The 20639-nt window shown below is 36.0% G+C and overlaps 1 protein-coding gene across 1 annotated transcript; it reads left to right on the forward strand.

Moving 5' to 3' along the window:
• The first annotated feature begins 4377 nt into the window (after positions 1 to 4377).
• On the forward strand, positions 4378 to 20291 carry LOC120625874 (probable tubulin polyglutamylase TTLL2). The gene is made up of 12 exons (XM_039893124.1): positions 4378 to 4458; positions 6286 to 6408; positions 7592 to 7695; positions 10539 to 10689; positions 12267 to 12429; positions 12762 to 12875; positions 13542 to 13747; positions 14708 to 14859; positions 15756 to 15909; positions 17502 to 17588; positions 18651 to 18845; positions 20097 to 20291. The coding sequence occupies exons 1-12, from the start codon at positions 4378 to 4380 to the stop codon at positions 20289 to 20291; spliced, it is 1725 nt and encodes a 574-aa protein (XP_039749058.1).
• Positions 20292 to 20639: the final 348 nt, after the last annotated feature.

Genomic DNA, 20639 nt, shown 5'->3' on the forward strand with positions numbered 1-20639 from the left:
AAGGACCTTGATACTTCAGTAAGTTTAGCATGAAAATACCAGGAACACACACTTTCACACTTTTAATTTTAGTCGGGTACAAAAGAACTTATATGTAAGTACAGAATTACTTCGGATCTGCATAGATTTGTTTACAACATCTTATGGATTGCTTACCTAAGTACTTATTATACACAAAAGGAAATACCTACTAATAACAATTACGTGCGCTTATTTTATTATAAATGCATTGCTATTTATCTAGGATTACAGTTTATGGGTGTTATAAATTCTGACAAGCGTATGAGGTCAGTGGTCAGTGGTGACGAATTCAATGCAAAGTAAACCTATATTATTATCTACAAGCTCTTTGGGGTCGCCCTTGAATTCTTGGTAGTAGGTATCTTATTATAATAAATGAATGAATGAATACACTTTTATTGTACACTACAAAAAAATAGAAAATTTGTAAATAAAAATTTAACGAAAAGTATACAATTTTTGACGTGACAACGTCTTATAATTCGATGGAGCCGGCTGCACGCACGAATAAACATGACGTATGCGGCGTTACCTCGCTCTGAGGCGTTCCATTCAAGGCTTGAAGTGCAAGCGAGAGCGCGGCATCTGTCTCTCTCCTACTTGAGTGAGCGATGCGTCCGCGTGGACAGCTTCTAGACAATAATACATTTACATGTTTTCGGCAGGGATGAAGTGCAGTGAAAAGTGAATGTGGTGTCAATTGTTTATAGCAACGATAATATCTATCAAACAAATAAAATTTAAATTTTCTTTTGAAAAATGCAACCATTCCATCAGTATTTTCTTACGACGTTGTCACGTTCAACTATCGTCAGTAAGCCGACTTTCCAGACAATCAATTTTTTAATGAGATCTGACATCTTTGACAGTCCCGCCGACACCAAGCCGGTCGGCGGCTCTGGTCTGCAGACTACTTAGGTTGACTTATGCATACGGCTTGGGCCGTCGGCTTATGTGGCCGTCTTTAAGTCGTTATTGTACACTACGTAGCTTTTCAGTTTTTTCATAGTAGGTAATTGAAATACAGCGGATGCATGATCATTTGTATTGCATGGTCGTCACGGGTGTTCAACAATTTAATATACAATTTTTATATGTTAAGGTCAAATGTTGGGCAACATAACAGTACAATAAAAAGTGAATCTGGCAGTAGCTATCTACGCGACGCGACGTTTCTAATAGTTTTTACGTGTCTTGACTTTGAATATGGTGAGTAAGAAGACTATATATGTGTATAAATTTTATGTCGACACTAGCCCTAAACTTCATCCGCGTACTATTTATGACACCTAACTTTTGCAGAAAAACTAATAACTTAGTCTACACATTTTCAAGGCCTTCGTTAATTTATCGATTCATTTCTTTTTTTAACACTGTTCGAACGCCGTCAACGAGTTGTCAACTCGATAAATAAATAAATAAATAAATAAATAAATAAATATACTAAGACAATACACACATCGCCACCTAGCCCCAAAGTAAGCGTAGCTTGTGTTATGGGTACTAAGATGACTGATGAATATTTTTAGGAATTATATATAAATAAATTCTTAGAAAATACATATAAACACCCAGACACTGAAAAACACTTATGCTCATCACACAAACATTTTCCAGTTGTGGGAATCGAACCCACGGCCTTGGACTCAGAAAGCAGGGTCGCTGCCCACTGCGCCAGTCGGCCGTCAAAATAATGCATCGAAGAGGGCACCATTCGTCTTAAACCATGTGGCTGTCCATTCGTAGTCGACTTTTTTCACAGTTTTTATAATAACTTACGTTAAGACGCACGACATTAAACTGATTTTTCCGTGATCAAATTTTTGTTGAGTTGCTTTGTTATCAGGTAGGTTTTTTTATGAAATTACCTCAAAAAAACTATGAAGGCGTGCGGTGAAAAGCCAGCCTAAAGTAGAGCGCGCTTGCCTAAAACACGCCTATTCCCGCTTGATTTTAGGAAGCATTTTTTTTAAAAAGGGTGTCTTATAGCAAGTGCTACTTAAATAAAAAAAAAATGAAAAAATCTCGGACGAAGACCATGACGACATGCTGCATAAAACAAAGGAAAGAAATCTATCACCGGGACCCAAAATATGGACAAAATGTAAAAGCAAAATAACGAACCTTCAAAGTCGTAAACAACCCTTGCGAAGACATAATTTATGATAATAAACCTTTTTTCTGCAACTGCAGTTTACATTTGCGTCTATTAAAATAAAATAGTCGATATCCATTTTCGTTTGACTGTTTATGACAATTGATTCGAAATCGGGTGATTAGCACAAGATTGGGCTGTCACGATACCGCAATGTTACGAAAGACAAATAAGAAAAACGATTGGAAACTTCCAATCTGACGTTATTTAGTGCACAGTTTAATTTTATTGTGATTTGCAAGCTTTACTAAAACTGAAGAATAATTGGTTGAGTTTAACGTCAACTTTGTAGTGTAGCTTGTCTGTGAATGTGAATGTGACTACGTGCCTCAGTTGTTCTACCCAAAGTGTTTTTATCAAGCCGGTAGCCAAATATGTATTAATGATCTCAAACGAGTGGTTTTATTATGAGGATTAAAATCATTGACACGACCTACATGATTTAGCGTGATTTAGACAGTGAATGAAAATATTCCTTTGCTTTATTCAGATAAAAGTGCAAAAATGCCTGCTTTATGAAGGTAGGCCTCGGGTTCGATTCCACGGTAGTTGTGAGGATCCTTACTTAACTAACTTTAAATGCAAAAGTGTGATTATTTGTTTGATTGTCCTTTCTTCACGCCGTAACTAAGCAACAAATCGACTTGATTTTAGCATAGAGTTAGTTGAAAGGATGCAAAGTAACATAGGCTACTTATTATGCCAGGAAAGTTAACGTTACCCATGGGATTTGTAAAAATCCGTAATAAACGCGTACGATGAATGCGGGCAACAACTAGTCTTTATAATTTCTAAATTGTCCTTAGTTCTGGTCACTAAACTTTCCACCCTACCGATTTCTATAAATTTTGTACGGCGCCGCCGTGTACGTCAAAAAGACAACATTAAGAGCCTATGCACATAGTGTAATTTATACGCGCACTGGACTCGCAGACAACGCGAGTTAAACGCTATTGAAATACGATTCAGCAGCAGCTAGTCAACATTAGCAAGTATCCAAAAGTTGAGATAGGCGTTCGTATCGATACAAACGTGAAGGTATTATTTTTTCATTACAAAATGTATTAATTACATTTCAGTTACCTCTTAACTATTTTATTACCTTACAGTATTTCTGTGGTCATACGTATTGGCATCAATACGTCTTTTTATTCTTCCATAAATAGCATGGTAATTAACAATAAAGTATAAAGAAATCATGGTATTGCAGTTGCAGTTGAAACTCAAGTGAAGTCGTTAGGGCATTTTTTTCTAAATACAGCGTAAGTTCATAACGTCAGTGATTAACGTTTCAAGCTACAAGTATTAACGAAGATTTTTAGATACTTTGTATAACTCGTTGCTAATTTTTATACATAATATATTTATTTACATATTTTAACAAGACATATATGTGTTCAAGTGGTTACAACGCATTAATCAACGAACCTCGTAAATGACGCGTATCAGAATCTACGGCGCTATAAATGCGCTTTGTTGCGCGTGTAGAACACATAGTGTGCTAACACCCTTAACCCTTATGGGTTTAACAAACTGCCGTGCCCCCTCTAGGTTATCGTTTCTATCTTACACTGCATCGTCACCTACCAATACGCACGTGAGATTGCAATCAAGCGCTATATTTGTCATCGAGTTAAAAATCATTTTACTGGCATCGAAAGATGTAGTAAAGTTATTAAAGAATTTATAGCTTGTGTTTTAACTTTAACTTTCCAAATTCTTTAAAGGTCGATATGACAACTGTACAGAGCTAAAATAAAAACTTCCACGTCATTACTTCCAACAAAAGGTATTTACTTAGTTACTGATTTCACTAAAAGCGGTGTGTCACGAATGCTCAGTTATAAATCACAGGGTTGCCTTTGATGTTCGCAGGAGCAGTGCCGAACGGGCGCGCGGCCTGACTAGTCGAGCCCCTGTCACGTTTACGTGCTGGAACGTAAACAGTAAACGTGTCTCCATCGACATGTAGGCTCTAAATATGAAATAATGCCATGCGTTTGCTACGACAAGTTGGCATGCGATTTACACATTCGCATATGCAAAACCTCGGCTCGTGTTATAAAACTGTTGTATGACATGGCTTAAGTTTTGTTTGTAAGTTTTGTTTATTTACTTTAGTAGATTAAAAATTGCTTGTAAAATTAGTTGATTGCTCACTATTAATTCAACTGTGACATTTCAGATAGAAAGTAATAAAAATGGCACAGCCCTTTGAAAACGATGAACCGTTTGTTTACCGATTGAACGATAACGGTTCAGGACCGAGTCTCCTGGTGAGGGTAAGTTTTGTAGAGATAGAGGCAAATTTCCTCTAATTAATCTTCAACATCTTCAACATGAAATGACTGTTTCTTCGTGCATATTCGAAATAGTTGGCATCGAAGACTTGCAGGTACAAAGTTTTTTGTTAATGTTTCATGTTCAAACAACTTAGAATAATCTCTTTGAATTTTTAGTAATCGTAATGTTAATTATTTATGTCCGGTCTTGAAAATACTTTTAATTCTGCTTCTCAATTTTTGATATTTAGCATATTTATAAGAACTCATTACTCTATGATCTAATCGTCGTACAATAACGCCTTTCTTACTCTTATACAACTGCGTAAACACACTTTTCGAATGCGACGTAAGTTTTTAAATGGATAGATGGTAGAAATACAAGTAGCTTTTCTTAACAAAACTTGCATTCTGTAAAATTTGGTTTTCCTTCAATTGCCTTCAGGTAATTCACTGATTCTAAATTAAAAAACCCGGTAGATTGTTGAAAAAATTCTAACAGTTCTAGATCAATTATCGTTACTTATTTAACAATTTGAGCCCGTATTAATCTACGAATATGGAATAAAGTACAAGTTGTCAAGTGTCGGTCAAACTATGCTTAACTTGAGAAGATGTTCTTAGCTGGATGACGGTTTTACAATACTTATGCTTGTTGTTGTAATAAGGGTCTTCAAACGACGTTATATCTACAATTATTAAAAGCCAAATTGCATTGTATCCGCCATTCTGAGGACATATATCAGAGCTAGATTTGGGAAGTACTGACACCATGGTAATTTCTACCGCTAAGCAGTAATGCTGTGATCCGGTCTGCAGGGCGTGATTGCCGGTGTAATTAGGTTGGTGGACACGGGGCGGTACGTCGGATTGGTCCGTCAAATATTACTAGAAAAAAAACACATTCGTATGTTCGTTGGTTTTTCATCCACGTGTAACAACGGAAAAGCGGAGGGTGCATAGTGAATGCCACATGCGGTACCGGGTAGCTTTATAACAAAGGAAGTTAGTTGTTTCAAAGTTACATACTATCAATCATTTTGTATACTTTAGAGTTTAAAGCTATATTGGATGTAGTAACCCCACGTGCCACAAAATCACTAGGGGGCTGAGACTTTGGTATCAAAAAATGCGAATCGACAACCGTAGTAGTTCTAGTTGCACGCTTCGATGTCCGCGCTTGAATAAGCATTATGTGGGTGCGAAGATTTAGAAATAATAATTAATGTGTTTAATTCGATTGTTGTTTTGGTGTGATGGTTTGTTGTAGTCCTGCGTTTACATCAGAATGCGTTGGGGAACCTCTTTGCTTTTTTTTTGTGAAAATAAAGAGCAGTGCAACCACACATGAAGTAGCCATGCTGGCTACGGTAGAGCTTGCTTGCCTTGCCTTGCTATTTATTCTTGATTTGAAGGAAATATAAGGGCGTTTGGGGACTTTTTTTAACCCCCTCAATGGCTGAAGAACAAAATCTTCGGAAAGTGCGTGATGCCAGTTTTATAGCTCGGACAGAAACAGAAAAGAGGACTTCTGTTGATCAGAGTTACCACCATAGCTGAAGTGGCAATAGGTAGTAGGCGTACCAATCCAATATTTCATAGACGTTGGATTCCCAAGGTGTAGGAGGGGCGACCCCGCACGAAGTTTTTGTAGAACCTCGACTTAGTGGGCAGTGACATCAAGCGAGTCGCAGGGAGTGAGTAACTGGACTCATGTGGCTTAGACCGTAAAGTGCAGAGGACCGAAGATACCGTACAAAAGACCAATGTCAAGAAATTGATGTAAAACACATACAACATAGTAATAATAATTTAATTTTAAAATAGGTTTGTACGGATCGCGGCTGGCGTATATACCAGGGCTACACCGGTGGCGACGAGAAATGGAATCTTTGGTGGAGGACCAGTGCTTTTCCAGCCACCTCTTACAAGGCTTTAGGCGACTGGCAGGTGACTTTAAAAAAAAAAATATGTCAGCAAAAATAGCTTTGAATTGAGAACTTCCTCCTTTTTTGTAATCCCTTTTTTATATGTTCTGATTCCTGAAGTTGAAATGTTTAAATTCCTCTTATTAACCAAAACCGTCTTTTCATAAACTTTATGCTCCAGATTAATTGATTGAGAATATGTTGAAATAATAGAGCTGCTATACCCATAACAGATTAGCCCTCTACCATCTAAGACTGCAATAACCTATCATAAAACTTTCCTTATTAAATATATTTCCTAACGTTAAAAACGATCAATCAAACTGTAGCTAGCTTTATTCAAATTGAAAATTTTTCAATTTGCATAAAGATTGATTGAATTTTGAACGTTAAGTCTGTCTATTGTAAGTGACCACCGGTTTGGAAGGCTTCTACTGAGAAAAGTCTGCAAGAAACTCAGTAGTCACTTTTTATAACAAACACCAAACATTTTACAATTATTTTCTATTCTATAATATCAATATAAATGTATATCAACATTTGGGGTTAAATACGATATACGTAATTTAATGTAAAGTACTTTAATGTGTGAAATGTTAATAGGTTTAATATTCAGCTATAGCTTACTGGTGACAGGTATTGATTCACGTTTGCTATTGAGATTTATCGTGCCTACTCCTAATCAAACGTTATGACGCTGTGATAAACATTGATAGTTTTATAGCCGAAGCTCGTGTCTGACAATACTTTTATTCATGTATACTTTTTTTTATTATTTACCTCACTCGTAAAGTCAAAATTTCGTAATAGTAGTAGTTTCGTTATATTGGACTTAAGTTTCCGCTTTGCGTAGGTAAAATAATGCGAATGTAAAAATATTTCATGTAATATCATATAACACAATAATGTATTTGTAAATTGTTAAACGCAGGACGTAAATAATTTATTTGCACAACACCTTTTATTTTTGCAATCTAAAGATGGATTGATTCTAAACAGGATCATGATAGCTAAACTCAGTATAAAAACAAACAAGCTGAAATTCCATTTAAAATAATAACTGTTAGGGTTTCCTCATTTGCTTAAAGAACTTTAAATATTTACAGAAACATAAAATCGGTCTATGATAAATAAAATTAGTTTATTGTATTTAGGTCAAGTTATTACAAGGAATGATAAAACTTTATTCGTTTTCTTAATTTCAGTTCATGAATCATATTCCAAAAGGTGGCTCCATTTGTCGGAAGGACAGCCTGTCTCGCTTACTTAGATGTATGAGAAGGATTTATGGATCAATTTACGATTTTAGGTTTGTACTATTTAGTTTAATATTTAGTTTTAAGCAAAACATCATACGTCATTCTAAATGTTTAATACTGATTAAGGCACATACACATTTCAATACAAATAAAAACAATTCAACAACATAATCTTGAAGGTTTAAACAATTTATTTGTACAAAGTAGTTGTTATTATGCAGTCGCTACATAGAGACATTGTCATCGTAAACTTCAGAACATTTTACAATCGCGTTTCTGCTTATTACGAATCTAAAATTAATAATGAATTAAGTCAATAAACAAAACATAAATCTTCCAATTTAAAGCTATAAAAAAATTCAACACGCAAAATCATGAATACTAATCGAGGTTGTATCTATAACTAGAGGGGGGTAATTGCACCCCAATATTTTTGTGTGTTCGGCTGCGTTACATCAATGAATTATCGATTTCTGTAGCATTGGTAAAATACAAGTTTCGTTTAAAGTTACAAAGTTTTTGAAGTCAGATCTAAATTGAACTCTACCTTATGTGATTATCTGTATATTACTGTAGGTACACTTGTATCTTATGAAATAAAAGCAGTTAATGTTTTGGAAAATGGATTACAATGTTTATTAAATAAACACAGGTATCTGTTTATTACATTTTTAAAGTGCAAATAATGCTGCTTATTTGTTCTCAAAGGTTTATCGTCGTAAACAATATGTTGGGGAATCTATGTGGGATATGGGTGACGAAAAGTATGTGAAGAGCATACATTCATTCTAGTTGAAAAAATAAATTCCAAAGGTGTGACTTATGAGTTATTCGGCTTATTAAAATAAAGTCGATAAATAAAATATTAAAAGCTAATAATGTATTACAAAGTTACTAGTCGTAACCTTTGCAGTATAAAGAAAACATCTAAAGAGCGTAATCATGGCTGGCCAACTTCTTCGCTCCTAAAAAACATATAAACACTAACATATAACTAAAATCGTCAATAGATACAATATGTTATTGCTCATAATGACTATCCGCAACCGCATGGTACGAAATTAACAAATTGTCGGATAAAAATAACATCAATCGGCAAGGAAATTTTTCGATACGAGATATCAAGCTATTAGGCTGTATAGTGGGATTTGTAGATCCTATTATATACATAAGATCGCGTTTAGTATTGATGGTTTAGCCTGTATTGCAATAGCAGTAAGGACCATTAAAGTTCTAACATAATGTATATTATCTTCGGGACACGAGTCAATCGCTCCACGTCATTGGCTTTGAATGAATCCACGCGTTTGTTGCGTGCAGCACGACATTATTTAGACAATTCTTTTGTAGGATTCAGTGGAACAGAACTCATCTTTTCAACCGTAGAGGTAGTTATAAAAGTTTTTTACACAATGAATATTTGCACAAGTTTCTATGAAATTTTGTAATGCAATTTTATCAACTGACATTGATTTAGATTTAAAAGTGGAAAGCTGCAAAAAGCTGAAATAGTATTCTCATAACTTTTAAAAACTAAAATTAAGGTTATGTACGTAAGTTGAAAATAACAGGTACGAAAATGTAACTTATGTATGTAAGTGTAGTTTAAAAAGACTTGAAATCAAGTTTAAAATTCTTTTGTCTAAAACAAAATCGAGAACACAAAATATAAGTTGAAAAAATGCATGTTTAGAATATTGATATTGGCTCTTGTTTATTTTTAAAGTAGGCCACAAGCCTAATAATAATAAGCGAACAAATGGAACTAAGGTCACAACAATTAATTATTCAAATGAAGTAAACGCGATATTGTCGTTCCAATAGCTAAGTAAACTGCGAAGGTCTATGTCAAAGTTTAAAATACCAACAAGGAATTAAGACGTCGGTGATATTAAATTAGAGAAGTTTACCTATAAAGGTCAAATAAGAAATTGTTCCTGCTGGGACGAAGGTGAAAGTTCGAGGTAATATAAAATTATGGTGGTATACTAATGAATCGTGCTTCCCCGGCAATTACGCCAAGTGGTACCGGAGATCGCGTGACGCTCCCTGGGAAAAGTCAATGTCATAGAATATAGAATTACAATGCAATGACGGTTTATTAGCGGAAGTAGGGACACGCTATTTGAATTCTTTTTTTTAAACTCATTTAAAAGTTTTTTTAAATTTTAAAAAACTTTGCCAATAAATTAAATTGTCTATTTCAAAGGACAATCGTGAATCTTGGGTATATAATGCCTCGTTGCGGTGCTATCGAAGAAGTTTTAATCTATTTTTATTTCTCTACGGAAATTATTCATTCTATTATTTTTTAAATATTTCAACGACTAATAATATACTTGTTTTAATATATAGTAAAAACTATTTCGAAATAAATAACACTTTTAATTGGCCATTTTCATTCCAAGTCTCTCAGTATTGAGATCCTAGTGTTTACTTATATTGGATGCTCAGTGGCGTGCACTGGGTTTCTTACCAGGGTATGCACACAGCAGGAAAATTGCATAAAATGGAAAAAATCCTCTTATACGGGTTATATTTAAATTTTAGGGTATGCAGTGCTTTTGTGCATGTATGAAGTGCACGCCACTGTGGATGCTGTATGTATGTTAATTGATCTTCTCCTTTCATAGGCGACTAACGGTTTAGTAGTCCAACGACTAGAATTCCGTAGCATTTTTATAAATTCCTCCAGAAGGGATGTCAAAAGTATTATAAAAAGCTTTGCTATTATTAGTGAAAAAGGAAAGGTTACCAAAAGAGAGATTTTCAAATATAATTATAATATATATGCAGTGTTTTCTGGGTAGTCTAAATTAAAAAAAGCCTTTCATTTATTATAATTTTATGCAAATTACAATCTGATAGTAAATATATGAATTTCTCCTTTCAGTCCACCCTGCTTTCATTTGCCATTGGAATATGCGAAGTTGGTATCGGAATGTTCTCGTTTACGGCGAGGCGATGATGCTGCAAGCTCCAGCGTGGTGTGGATACATAAGCCAGTAGCTCAAAGCCAGGGTCGAGGAATATTTCTCTTCAGGGTAATAAAGTTTACCTAAGTACAATCATACACACGTACGCAGTATCTGCATTTAAAAGAAAAAAAAAACCATTACAAGTTAGCCCTTGACTTCAATCTGACCTACTGGTCAGTAATTAGAGATGGTAACGGGCTAACCTGTTAGGGGAATGACAGTTTTAAACTCAGACCCTTAATTGGTTTCTATCCGACATCGTACTAGAACGCTGAATCGTTTAGTGGCGCGTCTTTGTCAGTGTAACCACCGATGCCTACCACCAGACCAGACCACAAAAAAATCAAAAATAATAATTTTCCAAATTGTCGCTGCCGGGGATCGAACCAGAGACCTCCGCTTAAAACCACAGCGTGCCAGGGAGGCCTGTCGAAATTGCATATCAAGAAGCTACCTTATTTGATAGCCAGAGCGTTGGTGTATGTCTCTTTTGATTAAGGCCCATTATATTGTTAACGTCTATTAATAGTATGCATATACTTACTCATTTATTGTATGTTTAAGTATTTAAATATGTAAGTGTTGTTATTATATATATTAGTTTATTTTTATATTTATTTATTAATTATATTATTTACTTTATATTTGTGTACACTAGTTTATGTATTAGCATGTAGTTATTCGAATGTTTGTATTTTAATATTTGTACCACCAGCAGTCTATTCCTCTTCTTTTTTTTTCCTAATTCAAAGGTTGCCTGGCAGAGATCGCTATTAAGCGATAAGGCCGCCCTATGTATTACTACTTGTGTAAAGTTGTGGTATACAAATAGAGAGTTTAATATGAATATTACTACGTTTTGAAAAATTTATAAGAATAATCATTTTTGACTTTGACTTTGACACATGAAGTGCACAACACATCTTATGTATAGCATCGGAAGAGGAATAATTATGTCTTTAAATTTGTTTTGTAAATAACCTATATTCTTTTTCAGCGGGAAGCAACTTTGTTTTATACTATGTAGTGAATAAGTAAAATATTTTTTTAATAACTTTGTATCGGGTAAGTACTGGTGTGACGTACGACTATAGCTGATTCTGTTCAAGCAAATACAATAAACATTGTTAGTGAAATATTCGCAGTTATTTACCAGACTACAAGAACGTTTGCAATAGCTTCCGAGTGCACAAGTTTTAGGCTACATTCCTAAACTAAGCACGTGTAAACACGCGATTGGGGAACCTAGGTATTACATTCAGCATAGGAACGTTAATGTTAAGTAGGAAACTACAAAGCGTACATACAAGTTACAACTTACAGTCATACATAATTTTGTTTACGAAGTTCGTATGCAAGTTTTCTATTTATCCTTTCTGTGTCCCCTTGATTCGAGTTTTGATTTTACGACGCTTAGGTAGGTACTATAAATTTTTGATCAGATCTTATGGAATATTGAAACAGTAAAAAAAATTAATATATTTTTTAGACTTTTTTAATAGATCGGTTTTTAATTTACACTGCATTTTGTTATTTCTTTTCGAGACACAAAAGGATTCACGTTGATACAACATGTGGGAATTGGACAAACATACAGAGTTGCGAAGGTTCTTAAACGTGTACTTTTACATTCAAATTTTCAGAGCGTCTGCGATATGCGTTGTGGGAGCCCAGCAGTTGTGCAGAGATACATCGAGCGGCCACTTCTGATTGCTGGATACAAATTTGATCTTCGATTGTATGTTTGTGTACCCGGATACCGACCGCTCACCGCCTATATGTATGCAGAAGGCTTGGCGAGATTTGGTAAGTGCCATTTTGTTTTATCGAAAACGCAATCTAAACATATAGAAGATAAGAGTTAAAGGAAAAGCTCCTTTACTTATATTTATACCTTCAAAAGCTGCTTTATTCTTTAAGCTACAGATTTGAGTATTCAAACCAAAAAGGTTTCTAGCTAAATCGTTTTATGCAATTTAGAGGTAACACTTTATTTGTCGTGTTTCAATAATTTTTTTTTTATTTTAAATTTTGAGGCAACATAAAAAGCTTCATTTAACAATACACAGTGCTTATAATTTTAACTTATTGTGTAGTCTAATATTCATGTTATTACAAGAAAAATGCTTTTTTTTCAGGAACGGATAAATACACGTTAACGGATATCCATAATCCATATAGGCATTTGACAAATTCTTCCTTGAATAAGACAGGTCCTAGGTATGCTGAGTGTAAGGATAGGATAGGCAGTGGTATGTTACTTTTTTCATACTAGCAATTAAGTCTGCGAAGTATTTCTGTTTTCCCGATTTTCAGGGATATAGAATTTTTTCCAAGAGATATAGAATTGTTTCGTCCATATAGTCTATAATAGTTTTATCCTTTCAAAGTTCTTCAAAGTACAACAAACTTATCTGAAGGTAGCCAAAATTATAACCAGGACCAATAAATTCTTGAACACGCATCTTGTTAAAATGTCAATTGGTCTGGAGACTCAAGTCTGGTATTGTCTCAGTGGTCGATCAATCCAATAAGCAACGGCTTAAGTAGTATGGAAATTTTATTTTACTGTTAAATTAGTTAATAAAAGTTATTCTACTCGTATAATTGTAATTTTTTTTTTTTCATTAGTAGTTTTTGTCATTGATCGAATAGTGATATACAATTATAATAGCAGACTTGCGTCCGGGCATCTCCTGACATTAAGAGAATATCTGCTTTTATAAGAAAATATCCGGTTTGAGCCTAAAATAAAAATTAAAACTTCAAAACTACAAAATAGCTAAACTTTTATCTTTAGCTAGATGCGGTTGGTCGTCACCTCAGTGTCTTTGATTGTTCACGCCCTCTACTTTATAAGCTTAGAATTAGATCAATGGCGTACCGCATAGATGGCGTTAGTAGAAAATTTTTCACAGGTTGTAAGTGGACACTGAAGCAAGTGAGGCGAGCACTCGTCGGTAGATGGGGTGCAGTGGAGTGGTTAGTTTGGCAGCGGATAAGGGCACTGGTTACATTGACGTTATTGGCGCAGGCTGCGGGGACTCCCCCGGCAAGAAACTGCTTCGAGTTCTATGGGTTCGACGTGCTACTCGATGATACGTTGAAGCCTTGGCTAATTGAGGTATTTTACATTACACTCACTTACTGCAGTCTAAAAGTCTTCAGGAGACACGACTTGTAGACTAAAAATAATAATAAAAAAAAAAAATACTACGACAATACACACACCGCCATCTAGTCCCAAAGTAAGCGTAGCTTGTGTTATGGGTACTAAGATAACTGATGAATATTTTTATGAATAATATACATAAATACTTATAATATACATATAAACATCCAGACACAGAAAAACATTCATGTTCATCACACAAACATTTTCCAGTTGTGGGAATCGAACCCACGGTCTTGGACTCAGAAAGCAGGGTCGCTGCCCGCTGCGCCAATCGGCCGTAGACTGTAGTTGCTTCTGTAAATAATTGTTCCCATTAAACTTTCATCTGCTATTTAACCCTCGACCTAAGGCGTCGTATCGCCCGCCCCGCGGTAAGTTCGTGGTTGAGCATTATTTATGAAAACCAAGACGACGAGACTCGTACTAATGACGAGTCAAGAATCGTTTTTCTACACTTCCATGTAGCTTGCATTTGACAGATACGTTATCGCTAAGATATTGTGTGTGACGTAAAAAAAAATTGTCACAATTGTCACCTATAAAAAGCTAGTTATTTCCCGCGACCACTATCGCTTGCATGGATTTAGCAAACACCTGTTACCTGTGTCTGCACAGGATGGAAGCTACGATTATATAAAATTTCAGCAGTAGAGTCATGCATTTCTAAAATTTATCATCATCATAGTCTCCTCCCACTATAAGAAGAATTTAGGCCGTTCCATCACGCTGGCCCAGTGCAGATTGGTAGACCTCGGGCATGCAAATTTCCTCTAGATGTTTTGCGTCAGCGTTGGAGCAAGAGAAAGTTTAATTGCTTAAATTAAATAATGCAAAAAATACTTAGTATTTATAATATTGAATGAATGAATGAATGAATGAATGAATGATAAAAAAAAACTTCATTTTCAGGTGAATTTGTCCCCGGCACTGGCGGCGGACTGTGAAGCTGATGTGATCGTCAAACAACCAATGCTGCACGAGCTGTTTGATCTGTTGGGGCTGCCAATGAAACATACGGGTTTGTCATTGTTGCAAGGACCGCCTACACCACATATTACCAGGTAAATAAACCACGAGCTGCAAAGTAGATAGCTCGATGATTGTGAATGATTTATATGAAGCGAGTTCGGACATATTTTTGTGTTATTATTTATTTATTTAATGTTCGGACCTCGGTCCCCGAGCACGATCACCCGCTCGAAGGAAGATCTTCCTATTGTTACGGTCAAGCGTATCACTATAGCTCCCGTACACAATGCATTTAATTATTTATATGATCTGGCTGTATAGCGATGACATGCAGTCAGCTATCTCAAAAACATGTTACGAAGACATTATGTATATAAATATAATAATTCGTTTAGGTTATGTTTAGGTGTACTACAAGTTAGATCTTGTCTGCAATCTCACCTTGTCGTAAGTGATGATGCAGTCCAAGACAATACTTAACAGACTAACGTGTTAGGAGTATAGCAATTATAATAAGCCCATACCCCTGCTCTTGGTTACTACGCGATATTTTACCGGAACGCTCAGCTAGTTTTCAGTATAATCGAATAAATCCCGTGTCGTTTTTTTTACCTAGAATTTCAAGAAGAAATTGATTATTATCAATAACATATTTTTCTTTATCTATCACAGCCATTGACTGCAATCTCACGTGATAGGTATTAAGTGATGGTGCAGTCCGAGATGGTTCCTACGCGGCCTCCAAAAATCTGTTTATATAAAGAATTATAATAATTGAAGGTTATAAAAAAGGGCAGAATGGGCATCCGATGTAAACATTCTCTAGGTTTATTGAAAACATTACTCCTAAATTGTATACTTTTTGTTAAATTTTTACTTATAATTTGTTATGTTTATGTGGTGTACAATAAAAGTGTATTCATTCATCCCATATTGGGGTAATGCCCGTTACTGCAGCTTACTTAATCCCTCTCTCGTATGGTTACAGTTATAGTTCAGAGGACGAGAGTGGTGCAACGAAGCCGCCATCCAGAGCTGCGAATGGTCATCGGCGTGGAGCTCGTCGGGTACGCAGACGTCGAGCGATGCCCATACACTGCGTCAACTTACAAGCGCCTACGCTTGACAAGTGTTCTGTGAGCGTAACTACCTACTTACCTCATCTAATTAAATACGCATTAAGAATTGAAAGACGACTATATAACTAATAACGCCCCAAAGTAGGCGTAGCTTGTGTTATGGGTACTGAGATAGCTAATGAATATTTTTTTATGAATATAATACACATATTATATACAGATGAACTATGAATATAATACACATAAATACTTATTATACACAGATAAACACCCAGACACTGAAAATCATTCATGTTCATCACAGAAAAAATTTCCAGACGTGGGAATCGAACCCACGACCTTGGACTCAGAAAGCAGGGTCGCTGCCCACTGCGCCACTCGGCCGTCAAAATTGCGTTGAATTGCGCCGGGGATGTCCTCGGCAAATGCGATAGTGTTTATTTGTTGGTTAGCTTGCCTTTCATGCTGCAGCTATATCCGTATCTATACCATAGAGTCGCTGGGGAAAGTATTATGAGCGGTAATAGAGTCGCTTTTGGTGACAGAGGGCAGCACTACCGCCATGCTTATTCCTGCCGCCAAGCAGCATGCTATGTTCCGATCCTAAGTGCATGGGCCTGCATGTAGCAGGACGTGTGCCTTGCATGCCCTACGAAGTGTTGCCTTGTTTTTGGGCAATAGTTTTCCTCTTACCATTACCTTGGCCATCTACTTGGTCTTTCTATCTATATATAAAAGAGAAAGTGTGTGGGTATGTTCCGTATAGGCTCCGAAACGGCTGGACCGATTTCAATGAAACTTTCAGGGAATCTCCGGATTGACCTGGCGAGTAATCCTGTAAAGTTTGGTGATGAACGGAGCACTCCTATTTTTAAACTGTCAAACTGTCAAATACAGCTTTTATTTACGATATTGTATTGTTGGGTACATCGAGAAGAGAATTGAAGAGAATGAATACGGAGAGAAATAAATGATTTAATATATTATGAGACTTAAATTAAAAATTTAATGATGTAAGTTTATTGTTTAAATAAAATAAAGCAAAATCTAGCCCGGCGAAGCGGGCTGGGTACGCTAGTTATAACTATAAAAAAAAATTGTACAAGCATTTTTAAAACATAGAGCAGACCTAATATTTTCATATAGACATGAAAAGTCTACAGCAAGACTGAAATAATTGTTAAACTTTGTAGGTTTACTTTGCTCCATGTATACCAATATTCACTTAAATTAAGATTCCGAGAAAAACCAACATCAACCTTTCATGAATGAGCAATATAATATTACAGGCCCGGGAATTTACGTTAATACGAAACTATGTTAATTTACCTTATCTCTTCATTTGATTATATAATACCGATAAGTATTTCCACTTTATTTGCCTTTCATTAATGAGAGCTTGTAATATGATGAACACTTCTCTCGGATGTAGGTAGACATGACTCTGAAATAATATTAAGGGTAAGTTTAGCCGTAGTAAGGGTAGCCATCGCCTTAATCAAAAAAAGAAAGTCTCACTAACTCTTAGGTGATACCTATTGGTGAACGGTTGATGTATGCCAAGGAATCTCCTTAGATTATTAGGCTTTACTTATTTGGGCATTGCCTTGTTCATCGTTAGTGAAGTTTATACATATTTATAATCTCTGTTATAGGACTTGACTGAAAAATCCAAGGATGTTCAAACAGGAAGGTTATACAAATCTTCGTCTGAAATAAGCTGTGAAGGCCTAGAATCTCACGTAAGTATCTTTTATTTTACATTTTATTCATGGGGCTGAAAATATTTTACAGTGAAGAAAGTTTACTTAGTTTTTGATTGCAACAAAAACAAGTAGGTACTTTGTGAATCTTTGGTCATGTGCCCTCGATGACGTCTATTCAGGCGACGTGGTGCGCATTTTACTGTTCACAAAGGTTTTCAAGGTCCAAAAAGAAGATTGTAGCTATTTTACTGGGCAACCGTTTGACCGTGCAATAAATACACGCTGACGCATACATTTATATGCAAAACACACGATTAGAGCGAGAATACAATAAAATTAGCTAATAGCAACAATTGAGATAAATCGCAAAACCAGTTGCACAATCGAGTCTGCTAAAGAATGCGACGCGTCATGGTTTTACAAAAGTGGTTGAAGTCTATGCAGATCTATACCTACTTATAATATAATTGTAACGGATGGAATTCTATACATTGGAGATATTTTGAAAATAATTATTGGAATGAAAAATAAAAGTAAAAGTAAAATATTTGTCTGTCTGTCTGTCTGTATCTAGGCCGCGCATCACGCCCAAAGTACTGTCTCGATTTCAATTAAACTGGGTTTTATTTGAGTTTATACTACGAGGTAGGATATAGGATACTTTTTATCTCCCTTGAGAGAGGGAATGCAAGTTTTTAAAGATTTTACACTAGAACTCCGTCCAATGTGAACTAATTTTAATAAGATGGACGGGTTGTATCAGTTTAATTTGGCCTAAATTTTGTGATGAATATAGTTGTAGATAGCGAACTAGAAATTCTCAGCATACATAAGAAGACCCCTTACTTAAGGCTCAACACAGTTCGGGTTAAGTCACGATATTGTATAACCTGCTAGTTATCTATGCGAACAATGTTTGCAGTGCAGAAATTAATTTTTCGGCGACTAGGATACTAAGATATTCTTTTTTTTAAATATAAAATATTAACCATCTGTACAAAATTATCTAAATGATGGTGAACACCGCATCTCGATAAACGATCGTCTTTTTTGTGTACTGTGTTAAGATAATCCGATTTTCTTTACATTTTTTACTAGTCCACACCGAATGTGGCCTTGTCATCCGCGGATCCAGTGGAGGAGACGTGGCGGGGTGGGTACGCAACGGCGGCGTCTCGCCGGCGCATGCTCACTGCATGCTCGTGGGGAAACGGCGTGCGCTGGGACCGAGGAGTGGGCCGCGTGGGCCAGTGGGTGCGGATATATCCACACGCAACGCCGAAAGACGATCAGGTAATAATATCATCAACATCATCATATCAACCCATTACCGGGCCACTACAGGGCACGGGTCTCCTCCCACAATAAGAAGGGGTGAAGGGCGTAGTCCACCACGTTGGCCCAGTGCGGATCGGTGGACTCATCATCCTTTGAGAACATTATGTAGAACTCTCAGGCATGCAGGTTTCCTCACGATGTTTTCCTTCACCGTTAAAGCAAGTGATATTTTAATTACTTAAAACGCACATAACTTAGAAAAGTTAGAGGTGCGTGCTGGCATTCGAACTCGGCACCCAGAAAGTGAAGTCCAGCTCCTAACCGTTGGGTTATCACCGCTTACTCACGGTAATAATATAATCGAACGATAATGTACCTAGTACGTTGGGTAGTAGTAGGAGAGCATTTTGAGACACAATACTTATTTCTGCCGCCAAGCAGTATTGTTGGGATCCGGTCTGAAGGGCCTGGTTGCCCTGTCGTTGAACACGCGCATGACGCTGAGATATCTACGCCTCAGGTTGACGCATATAGGGCGGCACTTTGTAGGAAGTGTTTCTGTTGCATGCCCCGTGAAGTGTTGCTCTGTTAAAAGGCAATGGTTTTCTCTTACCATCAGGTGGTCTGACCGCTTGAACCGTCAATTATTACTATTAAAAAAAAGATAGGTAATGTAGTTTTATGTGGCAATAAATATTTATGCCTAAATCATTCTGCTCTCAAAGCGCATGTCATGACCGGATTCGATTTTAGAACATTAAAAACTAACGAGTTGGCGATCCCTGCACTTTCATATTACTCGCCTATATAGAATTAAACATAACAAAAATAATCGGTTACCCCTGCACTAATATATTAATTTTAAATTTATTCCTAAACTTTATGAATAACTAAGAAAAACAGGCAAAGTCATTTAGCCAAAAATATTGCCAAGAAGATCTGTTATTAGATTTCGATGACTTTTATAGATTTAAAAATAGTAAATGTGGTTTGAACCTCAGTTTGTAATACCGAGCAGACACTTTAAATATACATGTGTTTGTTTCTCTGAAATGGAATAAGTATTTTAAGATAATGTAATCTAAATTACATAAGGAAATATAGTCTTCTTTAGGAATTAAATATAACTTAGATTAATTTATATTTATAATCTATAATAACTTGAACTAGTACCTCGAATTTCAACCGCCCTCTTTATCCTATTTATGTTGCCTTTATTATAAGATACATAAATCTCTCTCATCTGTACATTTCTTACTCTTTCAGTTGTCAATAGAAGATGCTCGTGAAAGTGTAGCTCATGTGTCAAAGTTTCTCCGAGCGACGCGCGAGGTGGCTCGAGAGGGCGGGCGGGACAAGAGCGCTCCGCGCGACGGAAGTCGCGACGCGTTCCTGGAGGCTGCACTACGCAAGAAACTCGAGTACGGTTCGAGTTTCGAAGTATGGCTCCCGCCTTTTTAAATGTGTTCAATTAAATCTAATTTTTTAGTTAGGCTTAATAAATGCTTGCTCAATTAAACTCCTTTTGTTTTATTGCTTATAGTGTTAATAAATGTCCTTGTACACATCCTAACTTTTTTATAGAAATTTTATTCTGTTGCTGTACTAAATTAATAAATAAACTGTACAACGTTGTCTTTCATTAAAAGAGTAGCTGCTGAGATTCTTGCCGGCTTCTTTTCAGTAGCACTACCATTCCGAAACTAACATATTCGTATCTAAATATATCCTGTAAGGTAGGCCTTGATTACTTATCCTTATTACGAGATTTAAAATACCGAAACATACTATGGTAATAATATATTTAAA

The sequence above is a fragment of the Pararge aegeria genome, chromosome 8, assembly GCF_905163445.1.
Source record: "Pararge aegeria chromosome 8, ilParAegt1.1, whole genome shotgun sequence".
NCBI lineage: Eukaryota > Metazoa > Arthropoda > Insecta > Lepidoptera > Nymphalidae > Pararge > Pararge aegeria.

Bases quoted from the DNA above. Each gene is read 5' to 3' on its own strand.
- LOC120625874 (XM_039893124.1), top strand. From the start codon at position 4,378: ATGGCACAGCCCTTTGAAAACGATGAACCGTTTGTTTACCGATTGAAC. The intron at 10,690-12,266 runs GTAATAAAGTTT...TCAAATTTTCAG, and splicing joins GAGGAATATTTCTCTTCAGG to AGCGTCTGCGATATGCGTTG. The intron at 15,910-17,501 runs GTAACTACCTAC...TCTCTGTTATAG, and splicing joins TTGACAAGTGTTCTGTGAGC to GACTTGACTGAAAAATCCAA.